The 17,199-nt window shown below is 38.1% G+C and overlaps 1 protein-coding gene across 1 annotated transcript in view; it reads right to left on the bottom strand.

The window, feature by feature from the left end:
* HIBCH (3-hydroxyisobutyryl-CoA hydrolase) overlaps positions 1-17,007 on the bottom strand; it is a 38,053-nt gene extending 21,046 nt beyond the window's left edge. Inside the window, exons 1-6 of the mRNA XM_058027454.1 lie at positions 16,932-17,007; positions 16,009-16,051; positions 15,059-15,199; positions 14,105-14,189; positions 13,122-13,202; positions 11,102-11,154 (exon numbers count right to left, since the gene is read on the bottom strand). Of these exons, the coding sequence (XP_057883437.1) occupies positions 11,102-11,154; positions 13,122-13,202; positions 14,105-14,189; positions 15,059-15,199; positions 16,009-16,051; positions 16,932-16,963 (435 nt within the window). The 5' untranslated portion in view covers positions 16,964-17,007. The remainder of the gene's footprint in view (positions 1-11,101; positions 11,155-13,121; positions 13,203-14,104; positions 14,190-15,058; positions 15,200-16,008; positions 16,052-16,931) is intronic.
* Positions 17,008-17,199: the final 192 nt, after the last annotated feature.

The following is a 17,199-nucleotide window of genomic DNA, read 5'->3' on the forward strand; positions in this document are numbered from 1 at the left end:
TCTTCACAGTATTTCATACTTCCCATGAAAAACAGTGAGATTAACTGGATTATACTCCCTGGGACAAGCAGTATATATTTAAGGTTTTTAAGGTGAGAGTAGAACTTTATTTCTTTTGCTTATCTACAGAGATCTTTGGTTGGGTTTTATGTCAATTTTTTTTAAAAGCTTTCTCAATTTAATATAAAGTAAATTTCTTCTCACCCTTCCCTGGCCTCTCTTCCAATTCTGCCCAAGAAGAAATAATTTATTCCATTATGGTGATACACCTAAATCTGAAAACATTTTCACATTTCCTTTGTGTAATGACTACCTGCCACTCTCAGGTTCTAATATAGATGTATGAAGTTTTTAAGATTCCAGTTTAATTTCCTGAGAAATGCACCCATAGGGTGAGTGGTTACCAAACTCAATTTTATATTCAGGAACTAGGCCAAATGTATGCACACGAAGCACTGCTGTTCCAGGGAGGCAAATGGGATCTGAGCAAACATCTGAATCTTATTTGCACAGGGCAAAACCCTGTGTCTCACCCCTTATCTGTCCTTTAGCCCTTTCTCTGAGCACTGATCAGATCTCATCTGTGCAGCAGCAAGAGCAATGGGCCTGTGTTTAGTTGTCCTGAAAATGCAAAGCTGCCTTCACTCCTAAAACAGCTCCAGAACTCTTTAATGAAATGGAAATGTGATTTCATCGCTTCCAACTTCTTTAATGTCATAACAGCATATTTTCACTGCATTAAGTAAAGCCTGCTGTTATTTTGATGCATGTTCAGCAATAACTCTGCCTGTTTTCTAAAGCTAATGAAATAACAATCATGTCCATTTTGGTCTTTCTAATGCTTAAATTAGTATTTTCTTATCCCATATCTAAAAATACAAATACCATCTATCTCAAAGCGTTTTTTCTGGCTTGTTTTCTTGACAATCAGAATTTTGTTTAAGGATTCAAATTTTTGGCTTGAGTATTAAGTACCAAAGATTTGAGTGTGAATTCCATGAAGGGAGCTTCTCTTCCAAGCTTGTTCTTTTTTTGGAGTGATAAAAATAAATGGCGGGTTCTAATAATAGAAAGTTGAAAGATGTAATTTTCTGTTGAAAGAAGTAATTAAATCAGATTTCACTTTCTCAAGTGCTTTAGCCATAATTGGATTTGTTTCTAGATAGCCTCCAAGTTTTGTACAGCCTTATTTCTGATGTATATTTAAGAGACTTAAACTGTATTTTCTTTTTATTCATTATAAAGAAAGAGGTGCAAATATGTTCTTGCTTCTTTGAAGATCGTTTCTAAATAATCCAGTACTGAGATAAGATTTTGAAAGAAAAATTAGTTAATGATGAAAATCCCAGTAATTTCTTTACTGGTGTTCATGTGCTTTTTTGTTTATTTGTAACTTCCCAAGTGGTTGGCATACCACTGCATGTTTAACCTTCTAGATCTAACACAAAGGACAAATACTCATTAGTTTAATACATCCTGTGTAAAGAACAAAGGTCTAAATGCATTCCTCTTTCATTTCTGGATTTTCTATTTTTATTTTGTTTTCATTTAGCTGAACTCTTACATAGCTGGAGTTCCCCCTAGGAAGGCCCTTCACACCATTAAAAAATATTTTGTGTTCACTTCACCAGGTACTGCCAGCATTTACACATACAAGTCTTAAAACTATAATATCTTTATTAAAATACACTTTATTCTGCACTTCCAAGGTTCTACTTTTCATGATCTTATATACTAAAGCCGATTTCTTCCTTCAGACTTCTCCAGGGTAATACACTCCCTGATGGTCAAACAGGCTTTTACTGCTAGAATTTTTTTTTTCCACTGACAGCTGAATTTTGTAAAGGGTACTTACAGAATGAGACTAGGAGTTAAGGAGAATAAAGAAATTAACAAGCAACCGATTTAAACAACTGGGCTGGTTTTGGCTGAAATAGAGTTGATTTTTTCTTCACAGTAGCTTCTTCATAGCATGGGGCTGTGTTGTGTTAGTCTCAGCATACTTCAGGGAGGCACCTCATTTTACAGGCAGTTCAGCTGGAGTTCATCAACAAACTTATAAAAAAGAGTGCAGAATATCTGAATTTTATTTCCACACAAGACTGCCCATTCAATGCTGTATTTCAGAAGTCATGTGACTGTGTATAGAAACTTCATCACTGATTTCCATTTCTTTTCTCATGATGGATACAGAACCTTATTACAAGTATTTTTCTAATGAAAAACAACATGACCAGCAGATGCAGAAATGAAATACAACTACTGTGGCCCTTTTGTGTCCCAAAGGCTGTATTATCTTAAATTGAGAACGACCCACATTTTGAAAATCAGAGAATTTAGAGAAGTTATTCAGAAATTGAGGGCCACCACAACAGAGAACTACACAGAGAGAAATAAATACTCCCTGCTCACATATAGAAAAGCAGACCTGTGTCACAGCAAAACCACACATTACACTTGGCTATTTACTAAATAATCCATCTCACACTGTAAAGGAATCACTGCCTAGGAATGCTTAGGCAACACAATAAAAGAAACATAAATAGAAAAGGTCTTGAGGGATGTTACTTGTGTCACTTTCACCAGGCTGGTAAATAATTTTTAGCTGTTTGAGTAAGCAGTGTTATGATAATGCCAATACTGACTGCAGTGAAAGTCCTTTTGTAACAGCTCCCATCAGTGACTTAATTTCCTACATTTTTAACTGCATGAGAACAGCTTCTGGTAGAGCTGGAACCAAAAAGAAATGTAGCAATCAACTGAGCAGAACACAACAAAGGGCAAATATGTCTGCAAAAAAATGTGCAAAAATAGCCAGCAAAAATGTTTTCAAAGGCAGAGGGAGTGAGTGGAATTGATTCAGGAAGCAGCAGGAGCTTATAGCTATGGTGGATCAAAAATCATGGATGTAAGAGCATTACCCCCTGCATCCAGACACAATGAATCTTAAACTGAATCAAAATTAATCTTTGTTTATCATTAATGTTATGGCCCACTCCAAAGAGTATAATCCATTTTCATCTGTAGATACTACCAGACAAGATGACATGGTGAGCCAGAGCAATGCAGTGTGACAGATCAATCTGGACACAGAATATCACCTTCTTTGGCTGCTGACATAAAAATCAACTCTCTACAAGTGTTTTAAAAATATCATTAAAACAGTGGGTATTGTGAATGTTTTAATAATTTACTGTGGCATTTTCAAACATAAAATATTGATGTTATATAATTTAAATATAAAAGATTTATTTCCATATACTGATTATGTATTAGAGAGTCTCAGTCCAAACTGCTACAGAGACACAAAAGCACAACAAGCTGACTGGAGACAGATCATCTCTACTAATATCTGATGTCTGAGTTGTTCCTCTGACCCCTAAGTATTTAAACAAATTGAGCCAACTACATAAAGAGTAATCATTTAGGTCAGGTTCTTCTCAAAATGGAACTTGGGGAAAAAGACACATAGGCCATTCTATGCAGCAATGCTGCTACAGTGAGTGTCCTTTATCAACCAGATTTAAATTGACTTCTTAAGAGCCCCAGTTTTCAGTCACCACAAACAATTTTTCCTGGGGCAGCTATCATAATCTGCACAATTTTTTATGGACACAAGACCTGTGCTGCAACAGAGAGAAATGAGAAAATGTAAGAAGACCTGGATCTGAAAAGCCTATAGTTCTCAATTGGTAAGAAGTGCAACTTTTTCTAGTTTCACATTTGAAAGTATTCTTTTTATCCCAGTTTTGTTTCTTTATACATAACTGGCCATGTGTAGTCAGAAGAAAAGATAGCAAATGCAGCTTTTTTATTGTTCCTAAAATTCTGGAAGAATTGTCCCTCTGTATCACCTAAAAAAGTAGCTACTGCAAGAAATCCCTGTGTCCAGCTCATCAAGTCTTGATGTCTGCAGGCAGGGCAGGCAAGTGGGAGGGAACCTGTTCCAGCAGGTTCAGTGCATAACTGAGCTTCTAGGTTTTATCTTAAAATGGAAGAAACACTTTTTGTTGTTCAAGACAGGTACGTGCATCAGAACTTTATTTAAATAGTGGCACAGTTACTTGGGACAGCAGGAGTGAATCCAGAGGATTTTTGTAATGATGTTCTATTCAGCTGAAAGATGTGCTTGGAAAGTGTAAGGCTGATTGAAAGTCTTACAACTCAAGGAGGAAATGAACACTCAAATTCCTCAGGAACTGAGGAAAATGAGCAGAAATATGAAAGGATGGAGAAGCAGGCAAAGATAATTCCCTTTAGAAGATTTAACTCTTTGATCTATAATAAAGGGAAGGGGAGGGAAGTAATGAGATAACTCTCAATATGAGGCTAGGTAGGTACACAAAGGCCTAGAATTAGAGAAAAAAAGAGAGACTTTCAGCATGCAAGAGTCTGGTGTTAAATGGAAAGAACAAATCTGTGCAGAAGCCAGCAAAAATCTCAGTCACTGTAGAGCAAAGAGAGGGAGAGAAAAGGAGTTTGACTTACTGTACCAGAACTGAGCTATAATTTAAAATACTTGTATTCAAGACAGCGCTTTATGATTGCTTTGGGGAATAACATCATGTGAAAATGATTAACAGAAAGAAGCACTGAATGCTCAATGTGAAGAGCTGCTGCCATTCCAGTCTGATTAGCCACAGAATGAAGAGCACCATTTATCCCAGGGATCACACACCAGAGCCAAGCAGGCACAGCAGCGTGGCCAGATGGCAGAGGGACTGCAACAGCAGCAAGGAGTGAACCCTTCCTTAGGCTTGCCTCAGCATTTTCAGTTTTCAACACCCCATATTGCAGGAGGTAAGTGGTGCACAAGGCAATCTCAAAACTATTTGTTTGTACTTGCAAAATCTGTGTTCTATTTCACAGTAAAAGCTGCCTTCAGCTTTGAAGCACTGGCAGTAAAACAGGCCACAAGCTTCTCTGTGGTACACAGGCACGAGGGGGGAGGAGGACAGGCAGAGAGAGGACAGGAAAGCAGCTTATCTAGGTTTAGTATGACAATTACTCTTACTCCAGGGCAGATTTTAGAGTGTAAATTAAAACAAAACCAAAGATGTTCCAGAGCGTGATGGCTGACAAGAGGCATGACATGCTTACAAAAAGGAAGAAAAAGAATAAGAATCAGGACAAGTCCCAAGAAGTACTGACATAGATTCCAGTTTCCTAGCTTTACAAAGGCCTAAAGGGGTGATTATGGATTATGTCCATTACAGTAGAGAAGTACTATGTAAAATCATAATATTTTGTGAGGTTTCATATGCTGCAGCTAGTCAGCCCAAGCCCCATATATATACATCTATATAGATATAGATAAATATTAAGCAGTATTTCCATGACGTGCAATAAAATTTACACCCCAAATTACACCACAAATGAATAGCTTTGTTCTGTGGGCAATATCCACTTGTAAATGCACATTCCTGTAATTAAAAATTGCATCACAGTTGGCAAAAGAAGTGAGACTTTATAGATTGTTTAATCCTAATGTTTCCTAGTTTTTGAATGTTAGTGTCAAATGCTGTTATCTACACTTCTGAGTAGAAGTTGCATGCATGCACACAACTTATATGACTAGATATGTGTTGGTAGTGAAAGAAACATTCCTGAAGAGTTACAGCTGCACAACCTGGATAAAAATGGGACAGGATAAAGACAGTTATTGGTCAACTCCAGCTCCTTTGTGTACTAAAATTCTGTAGACAAAAATGGATAACATACAAGCTGCTTATGACATCACTACCAATTTACTTGATAACAAATATTAGTTTAATAAGGATTGTTGACCAAATCCTGCTGAAGTGTAAATGTAGATGTTTGTAACTACTGGTAGATGTGCCATCAGGTCCTGAGATCTGACTTACAAGGAAAGGCAGATTCCTCTAGCAATGTCAGAATCTGGAATGTTTTGCTAAAATGAAATGGCATTAATGTGAAAAAGAGCTAAAGCTAAATATTAGGTACTGAGTTTATTCTTCTACTGCAATATGGATTCAGTAATTCTGACACTGTATTCCAGAAGAGAAAATGCACAGGTAGATGCACAATAGATTTAGTATTTCCAAACCATGGAGTAGGTTCAGGAATTTGGCTGCATGTGTTTCTCTGCAGGAACACCTGCATTACCCCTTGATTAAAATGACATCACTCATTAGGCATTCTGAGATGGCTTCATATTTTAAATTGCAATGTTTGTGATGTCTCCCCATCATTGCATTGCTTCCTCTCACAAATTAGCCAGGGAAGCACAACCTAGATGTAATCTGGGAAGTGGAGGGCACCATCCTCTGAAACAATATAAAGTGTTAGCAGCAGTTGGCAATAAAACTGAGCCAATCATCAATGAAACTTCATTTGACAGCTTCATTATCTGCTTGGATGATGAAGTAACCAGGATTTCTATAATTCACAGTTGACTTCTGGGGAAGGCAAACACTCTGAAGGGCAAGATTCAAAACCATCTCACTTTGGAGGAACTAACAAAATGAAAATAACTACACTTAGGAAGGTGTAATCAAACACAGAGATGGTAAGTGTGCTTCCCATGGAATAAATGCCTTGATGCTTTCAGGAGTTTACACCAACCATGCAATAAGTGCAAATAAGGCAGTGCTGCTGTGAAAGGAACTACTGAAGGTATCACACTGCAGCAGAGCAGAGGGGAGAACACTCAGCCTGGATTCCCCACACCTGGGCAGCCTCATCAGCACAGGGCCACCTCAAAAGGCACTCAGGGTCCTGGAATTCAGAGAAAAGGAGTACTTTCTTTTCCTTTGCAGTCTTTGAAGAAAAGGGTGGCTCTGCAAAACTGACTCTTTGACAAATGAGTTCAGTTCAAGGAAGAAGATTTAAAATTGGTAAAAGGTAAGCAATAAAGAAATACACTGTGATGGAAGTTTATGTTGGGCAATGAGGAAAGAGGTGACAGTAAAAATTTTGGGAGTAAGTAGAAGTGGTGGCCTCCTAGGACTGGATGCTCAAAACTGCTATTTACATGGATTATTTGTGACAGAATATCTCTGTAATATAGGGAGGATAATTATTCTGCTCTACTTGGTGCTGATGAATCCTCCAGCTAAAATATTGTCTGGTCTCTGGCAATAAACTGTAAAGTACACAAATGGGAGAGATTCCAGGGATTGCAAGAGGACTAAAAGACTTAATCTATAAGAAAGGCTGAATAGCTGTCCTTATCACTTTTAAAGAGAGAGGACTAGGAGCAAGGAGTGCAAGTATCTCAAAATGTCCACAGGGAGCTGTGACTAAGACTGGAATGTGTTGATTATACACACTGAAGACTTACATTAGACACCAGGGAAACCAAGCTTGAAAGAATAACTAAGCACTCAGGTGGCATATCTAGAAAGAACCAGCATTCCTGCTGTTGGAGAGTTCTGAGTGCACCAGGTGAAAATCAGCTAGGCAGTCATCTAGTTGTACTTGCTTAACCCTAATGCAAAGGAATAATACTGATGTTCCTCCCAGCTCTACACATCTGTGTAGTCTAAAGCTTAACTTATTTCATATTACACAAGAGAGTAACACTCAAACAGTTCTTAAGAAAATTCTACTGTCCAACAGTCACCCTAAAGAAACTAAGTAAATAACTTAGATGTTGATTCAGTGTAAGTAAGAGACCTTGCCTAAAAACCCAGGTGTGGTGACAAAACTCAAGAAAAGCCACTCATGAACCCAAAGACCCAGCCACAGGTTGCTATTTTCTTCTCCCAGGCTGTACTCCTGAGGTCCTCCTCTGAGGGAAGATTAGAGGAGTCAGTCCTGTGTACTGATACTGCCCTCACAAACTGGGCCCCACAATCTGAGGGAGTCAGAGATGGAAATTTGATCAGACTGCAAACTATATTAAAGAAAAACCTTCCCATTAATCTTCCTAAATGTAATGACTGGAAAATAAGATGTTTGGAATAACTCGAAGTACAGTGCTTTGCAAAGGATTTAAGAAAGTTAGCAATTCTACCAAACTTATTTCTGCACTGAAAATGTTGTTTAAATGTAAGTTAAAACCTACTTCCCCCACAGGAAGATTTTTTTCATCCTAAAACTAAAAGCCTAAATTTTCAAAGCAAGGTTAAAACAAACTTAGCAAATATGTTGCATAAAAGACCAGACTAAAGGATTAAATCCTGTAGAAAGTTGTCCAAAGCCAAGAATTCTCATGTTTGAGCAACAGTCTCTTTACTAATCAGTAAAAAAATAAGCATTAGACAACAGGCCTGAAAGAGCAACAAGCTGCTTTTCACAAAGCACAACATTCAGCTTTGAAATGTGAGGCCTTTCTGAACAGCAAGCCTACTTATTGTCAAAAGTATGAGAGGTACAGAGAGGTGAGCGTGACCACTGATGGTTACTTAGCACTGTGGCTCTGAAATACAGCCTGGCTCAGCAAGTTTCTAAATCCTGAATGCTCTAGAATATGATATTACAAAAAAGGGTTCTTCATGCTGTTACAGATTCTTCTGTAAACTGCAAGTAATGGCCTTTCCTCCTGAAAATGTACTTCTCATTTTGCAAAGCTACTGAAGATTTTACAGATTTTTGAATTGTATTAAGTTATTCCAGTGACCTTGACCATCTTCAACAACTTCCAAAGTCAATGCCCACTTTTTCTTTTTTTTTTCCCCTCTGTCAAATATTCTCCTTGAATTCCAAGCCAAATCACTGAACAGCCACCACTCAGTCTGTCTAGTGTGCTTTATTTGGCTCTGAAACAGGTCTCAAAACAATTTTATGAATCTTTTTGTCTGTCAGAGAGAGTATCTGACGCAGTAATTTACTTTGTGCCAAAGCCTTTTTTAAAACCACAGCTTAGGCCTGATCTTATAAATCATCTATATTCATCTCCAGAGAACTTAAGACTGTGACTTTTCTAAAACCAGAAGACCAAACTTAGGATGTCATTTGCAGACAATAATATTTTTTAAAGCCCCAAACATCTGAATTTCTTGCCAACTGTTTGGGTACTTAATTTCAAGAAAAAGAAAATTTACAGATAGAAATCAGCTAAATCTGAACTAGTTTTTAGCAATGTGAGAGTGTGTGCCCAGTGTTCCTTTCAACAGAGCCCATCCTTTAGCAGTAAATGTGGTATTTATACCTCATTTCACTATTTTTCAGTAAACTGCAGTCACCTTTGCTTCTAACAAATTTGTCTTACAAATCTGAACTTACTGTTCCAAATAAGTACAAAAAGATGAAAAGATATATTTATATTGAATATCATCAATTTTTGATGAACTACAGGAGAACAGACAAGAAGGTGCTGAGAACAAGCTCCATAGCCCCATCTGTTGGCTAATGAAGCTCCCAAAACCATCTACCAGCCCCTAGCCAATAATGGAAGTAGAACCAGTTCATTTTTTGGATAAAATTCCAGGTTTCACTATCACAGATCTATGGCATCTGTGCACCAATAGCAACCTTTACTATCCAAGCACATAGTAACTGATCTTCTAAGACACTTCTGTGATTTTTTTACTTATTTTCACTAAATTAGGCTGCGTATTTTCTGAGTTAAAATCTAATTCCCTGAAGTGAAGATGCTACTTCTAGGATATGATAAGCAAATTAATTTATGATTCAGACCCAATGGCAGTTAAATTGTGTCACAGTCCCACTGAAATTTGGGTATCCTGCACTAAAATTTGGTTTATCCTGCACTAAAATACAGTTTCAGACTAACTGCTGTCTTTTAAAAGCTCATCAGAGGAAAGAGAATTCATAAAGAATCTTAGTAATGCAGGATCATCTGACTCCATTATGTTCTTTTCAGTCCAAAAATACATTTTCCTTTCAAAGGACAAAATTCTATTCCTGCTCAGGCCACAGTCATAACAAGCCATCTGCAGGACCTTTTAAAAGATATTGGCTGCTGGGCAGTTTTGCTCATTCATAGCTTTCCATCCTATTATTCAAAAGTCCATAAAATAAATGGACTCCCTATCTCTTATCTACGAACCTTCAGGACTGCTATGGTCAATGAAGCAGTTTTTCTGCAAGAAGGGCTACAGAACAAGTGCCCTTTATGCTGGAAACAATGGATGTATGCTAGGCTGGGGGGAATGGCTCTCTAGCTGAGATCTTTGGGACTTGGTAGCAAAGAAGCAAAGGGAAAGAGAGCTGCTGTGTGTTTAGATCAAAAGCTGAGAAGAGCAAAACAGACAAATGAAATGTGTAAGGAAAGATGAAAAGAGTCATGACAGGTCATGGATCATGTAGTGTTCCACTTCTCATATTTATCTCTGACAAACTTTATTTAAATAGATTCTACACCCATATCATAGGGACATGCCAGAGAACAATACAAATCTAAGCAGGGACATGGCAGACAGGCTTCATCGTTAAACTCAGTGTTAAAAATAACTGAAGATTATTTTAATCCACTCTCTGATGTGCTGCAAATATATCCTACAGATGTGAAACTCACTAGAACAGTATTTTAGCATGTAAAAAAAGCATGGCATTGCTCTTTTATCTACTTATGGTGCTTACAGACAGTAACTGCTGAAAAATTATTAACATTGAGTATAACTAGCAATATGATGGAGTCTTCTCTGTGATGCTTTAGTAATAAGGTGCAGCCCTGTGTGGAATCAGTACCCCACAAATTATTATTTAAAAGTACTACAGAGGTGAGAAAGTAAATGCATTTCCAGATTATTTGCTGGAAAAATATAGAAACTCATGAATGTCTGTTAAGGTGTAGCTTAGGATTCTCAATTTCTCAAAGAGCTGCTCTTTAAATGTATTTTTATATAATTCTGTTTTTAATGCACTTAGAATGGAGAACTGTTCTCAGATTTTTGTATAGTATATGAACTCCCCCTGGGGATTCTGAGAACCTTTGAGAGGGGATTCTGCTCCTTTCCCAGAGGAAGCACTTGCACTAGCTACCAAGGAACAGCAGAGGTCCTACAAGGGCAGCAGAGTACCCAGACTAGCAAGAGACAAAGGTTCAGATTCTGGTGTTTGTTCTTCAATCCATAGGTTGGAAATGCCTTGTGTGTGCTTCATTCAACTCAGACACAACATGAGATGCCTTTAAAACAATCAATCAATCAATCAGGTAAGGTCCTTAACTTACCCCTCCCATTGTAATGCCATCAATAAGTGCCACATATGGCTTCTTGCAGGTGCCTGTAAAAAATGTAAAGGAAACAATCATTCATCTTTTTCAAGAGTGGACCTGTGCCTAGCTGCCGCATGACAGGTTTCCCTACATCTTACTTCAGCAAGAGCAGCAGAAAATAAATGGGAATTTAAGCAGTAATCATATTATCTTACAATGAAGGTAGCTAATGTAATTCTTAAGTAATGAAAAGAAACAGTAGTTTCTGATTTACTGGATTGTGAGTGTTGTAAGAGAACATTGTACAACTATCAAACATTGGATTGCTTGTTATGTGAGTACCTGACAGTTCAGCCAGCACAAATAGCTCTGTCTGATGTTGGGACACAGCAGATGCCCTTTCACCCCCTCTCACAGCCTGGATTAGGAGCACAGGGTGTGTTCCAGCCCTTCAGTGCTTATTACAAAGCCAGAAGGATGGGTGGGTTCAGCCACAATGTGACTGTAAATTCTGCAATGCAGGCGTGTTCTGTCATGGCAGCTCTTGCACACAGCCCTGAACATGGTGCAGGCAGGTTCAGTGACAATGTCCTGAATTGCCAACTTCATCTCTTGGCCCCTTTAGAAGGCAGAAAACTAAATCCCAATGCTTTCAATTACCATTCATGGAAAGACTCAGAACTTGACTGTGAATGAAACAGCTGCCCTGCATTCAGTGTTTTCAGGTCAGAATTACTGCTGATACAGGTATCCCCTGCAACCATGTTGTGAGTTTTTCTGTAACAACTATACAGAGCCTTGTTCTTAAAATAAACTATTTTAAAAGGCAGTTCAATCCTTCAAATCAGTAGTTACAAAATGGTAAGAGAATTGTATTTTGAACTTTGTTCTTACATAAACATCCAAGCTAATGCATGGGCTGTAGATGCTACTCCCTGAACCAAATTTCTACAGCAGCAAGCCTTTCCCATTGCAATGCTGTGACAGTAGCTCCGTGCTGTATTTTTTAGTTATGAAATATAAGATATAAATAAATATTTTTAGCAGAAATCTCAGGCTTAAAGGAATACATTCATACTAAAGCCAGCAAAAATCTAGGTTTTGTAATTACATGCATTAGAGATATTAAACAGCTAATTATTAAAAAAAATTAAAATATGAAAACAGACTTTTAAATTACATACCCTTGCAACAGAATCATCATCAAGTTCAACTGGCAAGGTAATACTATTGTTTCCCCAACTATTTGAAACCTAAAACTATTTTTCTGCTTTGTATTGGTGAAGGAAAGAAAGGCACATGACAAGCATGCTCAGTCCTGAAACTCTGTCAAACAAAGCAAAAGTAACTTTTCAAGAATTACTCTATTAGCTGTGCTCTTCTGTCAATGCAAGCAACAGCAACCCTCCTCCTGTAGTGACTAAGACAGGATACCATATTTTAAAACTAAAACTGTATTCAATTAAAATATGTTTGGAGTAGTTTCTTCTCATCAAAACCTTCAACTCTTCACTTTTACCCTAAAGAATTAATATCTTTCTTTAATATACTTCACCCAGTGTCTCTGCAATAAACTAAGGCAGCTCACTCCTGAGTTATGCAGCCCTAGTCCTTCATGCAGTCTATTTAAATGGAAAGCATTCATATAATTTAATCTTTTGCTTTTTAACTGAATATTAATGATTTTCCACACATCTATTTTTACCTCAGGTCTTCTTTGAAGCAGATCAATGATACTTAGGGCAGAATTGCAGCATCTACAGCTAAAACTAATTCTCCCACAGAGGAAAGAGAATTAACCAGAACAATGGGATGGGATAAAGTAGCTGTCACAATAACTCAAACAAATGAAACACGTTCTGCATGCACGGTGTAAAAATGGGATATGTTATATTACTGCTATTGAACTTGGAAAAAAAAAATTACTACTTCTCTGATGTTACCACAGTCTTTAATAGATTATCAAAGAGATACATTTACATTTGAAGCCAATGTTATGAGAACTGTACTGTTTCAGACATTGCTGTTAACATACCAATGGCATTGTTCAGCCTGTATTCTCCTATGAAGAAATCTTGTATCAGTTTACCTCCAACTTTTCCCGCTTCTGTGATGGCTTAAGAGAAACAAAAATTCCAAAGATAACTGTAAGTTTAACAGAAAATACAAGTAAAAGAAAATAATGCCTCATAAGTTGGGTCTTTTCCTACAGCAAAGAGAGACCTACTTAATCCTGCTTTATTATATTTGAGAAAATTTGCTCAAAATTAAATATGTACATAAGTCTCAGATTTTATTTAACTGTATTTTGCTGGACACTGTCACATACTTGTGAGAGTATGGTCCATTTTCCAACCCTTCCTAATGTCTAGTACTCAATTGTGATATTTTTCATACCAACATTTAGAACAGTCACTTAAAACTGACTATTCTGAAGACTCTAAATACTAAAAATGAGAAGCCAATTAGAGCATAAAAATATCTTTTCATATATTGTAATAACAATAACCTGTGCTGCTTGTTTACCTACAGTTTACAACAATTTTGATAATTTTGACACTTTGGAGATTTCCTGCAGTACACTGCTAAAAAATAATCACAGATACATTGATCACCCTTGTCAGATCTCTATCTAGCCATCTAAAACACTAGACACAAATTACCCAATATTATCAGAGCTACCTGTAGGGCCCTTTCTTGGAAAGAGACTGTCAGCAATGAAAATTTGGGAAGAGAAAAGTAGAGACAAGAACCCTCTCCTCCCAGAATGACTGGCTGGTATAATAATTTATTAATAAAAATGTAATTTTTACTCTTTTATACACTGTCCTGACAGTTGTCTCCTGACAAACACCCTGAATAGCATCTGCAAATCAAGGTGTCCTAAGAGTCAGCACAACTGATCTCTTACTCTTGTGTAGCAAGATTTTGCTTACCCAAGACACAGTAAACAAAGGAAATCATCACAAAGTAGTGACTGGGAAAGACATCAAATGTAAAAGCGAGAATAGTCCTTACCTCGGATGTCACCCCCAGCACAAAAAGCTTTTCCTCCAGTTCCCTTTATAATTATTAGAAAAGTTTCAGGATCTTGCTCCCATGTCTAAAAAATAAGTAAATATTTCCACATAAGACTAAAATCTGTTTAGTGTCTCTAACACACAATTCATTTTTTCAAAAAGCAGATCAAACCATACTTTAAAATAGATTGTCTTAAACTGAAGTTTGAAATCTAAATGTCTTTCTGCCACTTCTGCATCCTATTCAACCCTGAGAGCAGAGAATAGCAAAGCTGCCTTTCCTATTTCAGAAAAACACCTGAGCACAGCTCTCAGCCTCTGGAGAAAGGCAGCACCCACAAAACAGGGCCTGACAGAAATCAAAAATTGACACCTTTTCAGGCTGTGCTTCAAAAATATTTAATAAACACCAAAAGGCATCAGACAATTATCCAAAAAATATTGGTATCTACTGAATTTGACTCTGTGCATATGATAAATAGCATTATTAAATTAAAAGAGACTATTTTCATGCTTAAAATCACATGGTACTTCACTAGCTTGTAGAAACAGTGCCTGCAAATCCATGAGTTCTCATTTAAGGAACAACACTGAAAGCCCCCTGCTTCCTAGGGGCTGGTATCTTATTTTCAATCATGAAAATGGTACTGCACTCCTGATGGAAAATGGTGAGCACTGCTTGCTCTAAATTCAGTCCTGGCATTATCATGTGTGTGCATTTACCTGTGAAGATGCTAAATTTAACTCTGTCTGACAGCCTGATCTTTGATGTGTCTTCTCTTTCTAACTTGCTTGACTCTGCCTGGTTTTTCCCATGCTATAAATCTGAGCTCACTGTACTCACACAAACTTTCATGCTTTAAATCACTACACTAAGAAGTGTCAAAGTGCATTTTAAAACTGGTTTCAAATAGCACATGTATAGTGGATGGGTAGAAGTGGAGCTACTAACCTTTAGTTGAGGATAGATTTTTTGGATCATAGGCAGATTTAGTGCATTGAGAGCCTTGGGTCTATTCAAAGTTATTACTCCTGCACCTCCTTTCTTTTCCAGCAACACTTCTGCTGCTGAGTCTGCCTGCTTAGACATTTTCTGTTCATGCAAAAACAAATAAATAAAGCAAATGTCATCAGTTAGGTAGCTCGAGTACATAGTTACAAAGTGTTTATGGAAATATATTCTCAAAAAACACATTACCTAGGATCACAAAACATGCATTCTGGAATTGTATGCTAACTTTTTCCCTCTGTACTTCTATTTGCATTTCCTAAACAGTTCTTTGGAAATGACTTTGAGTCTTTCAGAGTAATAGAACTTAGGCAAGTTTTTGGACCACACATTCTTTTACAGTAACATTTTGAGTTCAGTTAAATAAAATTTGCAACAGAGACACACACACAAACACAAAAAAAACCCAAATAAAACAAAAAATTCCTCACCCTACTAATAAAACACAAATCCATGGTTCCTTAAAACTGACATTCTGAAAATACTTGCAAAAATTAGAACAGCATATCCTTCTTGGTAGTTTGACACTGCAAACCCAAATGTACACCCTGCTTTGTCTTCAAGTAACTTTTAACAGTAGAAAAGATCTCAACTATTTTCACACTCACAGTGGGATGATATTTAAGGAATTTACAGAAGCTAACAGAGAAACTATTTATAAATTAAAGAAATATCTATAAAGTAAAGCCAAAAAATTAAGCTTTAATTTACAGTATAATAGACACCTGTAAGCAAGTGCTCAGAGATGTGGGCAATAAATTGCCTGAGCAATAAATGTCAGAGTTGAGAACCACTGGGTGCAGACACATTAGAAGTTGCATGTGCTGTGTGCCTCAGGGGAGTTAAAGAGTCCTGAAAGCTTCCAACTCAGTCAAACATGATGCTGTCCTTACCAAATGTTGAAATATTACTTGCAGTCTGTTGAGTGCCCTCAGCCTGAAAAAAAAAAAAATTAAAAAACTAGTTATAACCATAAACCTGCCACATGATTCCCCAAATATCTGACTGCCACGTTAAGCAAAGCAGTGGCAGAAAAATTTGGAAACACAAGTGCTTGACATTCGCCTCATAAGAATCAATTAAATGAGGGCAAAATTTTGTTATTGAAACAGTTGGAAATTCTTTGCTTACTAGTAAATAAATAGCAGATACCAGTGTCAGCTGCTCATGTTTTCAAGTTAGGTCAAGTTAGGAGAACCTGAAAAATACCAGGACAGAGGGGTAGGGGATACAATTGACACTGTATGTGACAGCCTTTTTGCGAGCATGATTAAACTTAAACATTAAAAAAAAAACAAAACAAAAAAAAGTCAAAACCAAAAAACCTCATGTCAAAACCTTCGTCTATTTCCAAAAGCTTCAATGACACAACCTCGCCCTCGTGCGTACACATTTCACATACGTTTACACAAGGTTTGCGTAAGAGCTTTTGCTTCTGTGGGTGACAGTAGAGATCCAGGCTGTCAAACTTGGTGAACACGCCACTGGTTTTGAGCAGTAATTGGTTAATTTTGAGGCTGTAATTTATTAATGACCACTGAGGAAGCAGAGCTGGAGTGAGAAACTTCACCTTTCAGCCACTTCAGCGCACAAACCCAGCCCACTCCAGTTAGTGTCATGTTAGTGCCGCGGTACACTACGCTGGTTTTTAATCGCACGCTTGTTTTTGAAGGTGAAAGTTAGCGAAGGCCTGGCTGATCTAGGCCCGACCTACAGCTCGCAGCAGCTGCGGGGCTGCGATCCCCGGCCGGCTCGGCCGGCGCTCCCCTCGCTCCCCGCGGCCGCCGCTGCCGCCCCTCAGGGCGGCCCCCGTTACCTGGGCAGCGCCTGCAGCGCCCGGCCCGCCATGGCGGCACCGCTCCCTCACCGGCTCCGCCGCACGGCACAGCGCGGGGGGGCGCATGCGCGGCGCTCTCCGGGGCACCGGGAGCGGCTCCTGAGGGGCGGCCGCCCGCTCGCCACCACGAGCAGCCCTTTTGCACTAAGCAAGGCAGATTCCTTACCGGAGCAGGGAAAGGGAGCTGCTCCCCGTGCTGGATACGGCCGGCTGGTCTGAGGGCATCTGGAGGTGCAGCTGCTTTGCG

The sequence above is a fragment of the Melospiza georgiana genome, chromosome 7, assembly GCF_028018845.1.
Source record: "Melospiza georgiana isolate bMelGeo1 chromosome 7, bMelGeo1.pri, whole genome shotgun sequence".
Lineage (NCBI taxonomy): Eukaryota > Metazoa > Chordata > Aves > Passeriformes > Passerellidae > Melospiza > Melospiza georgiana.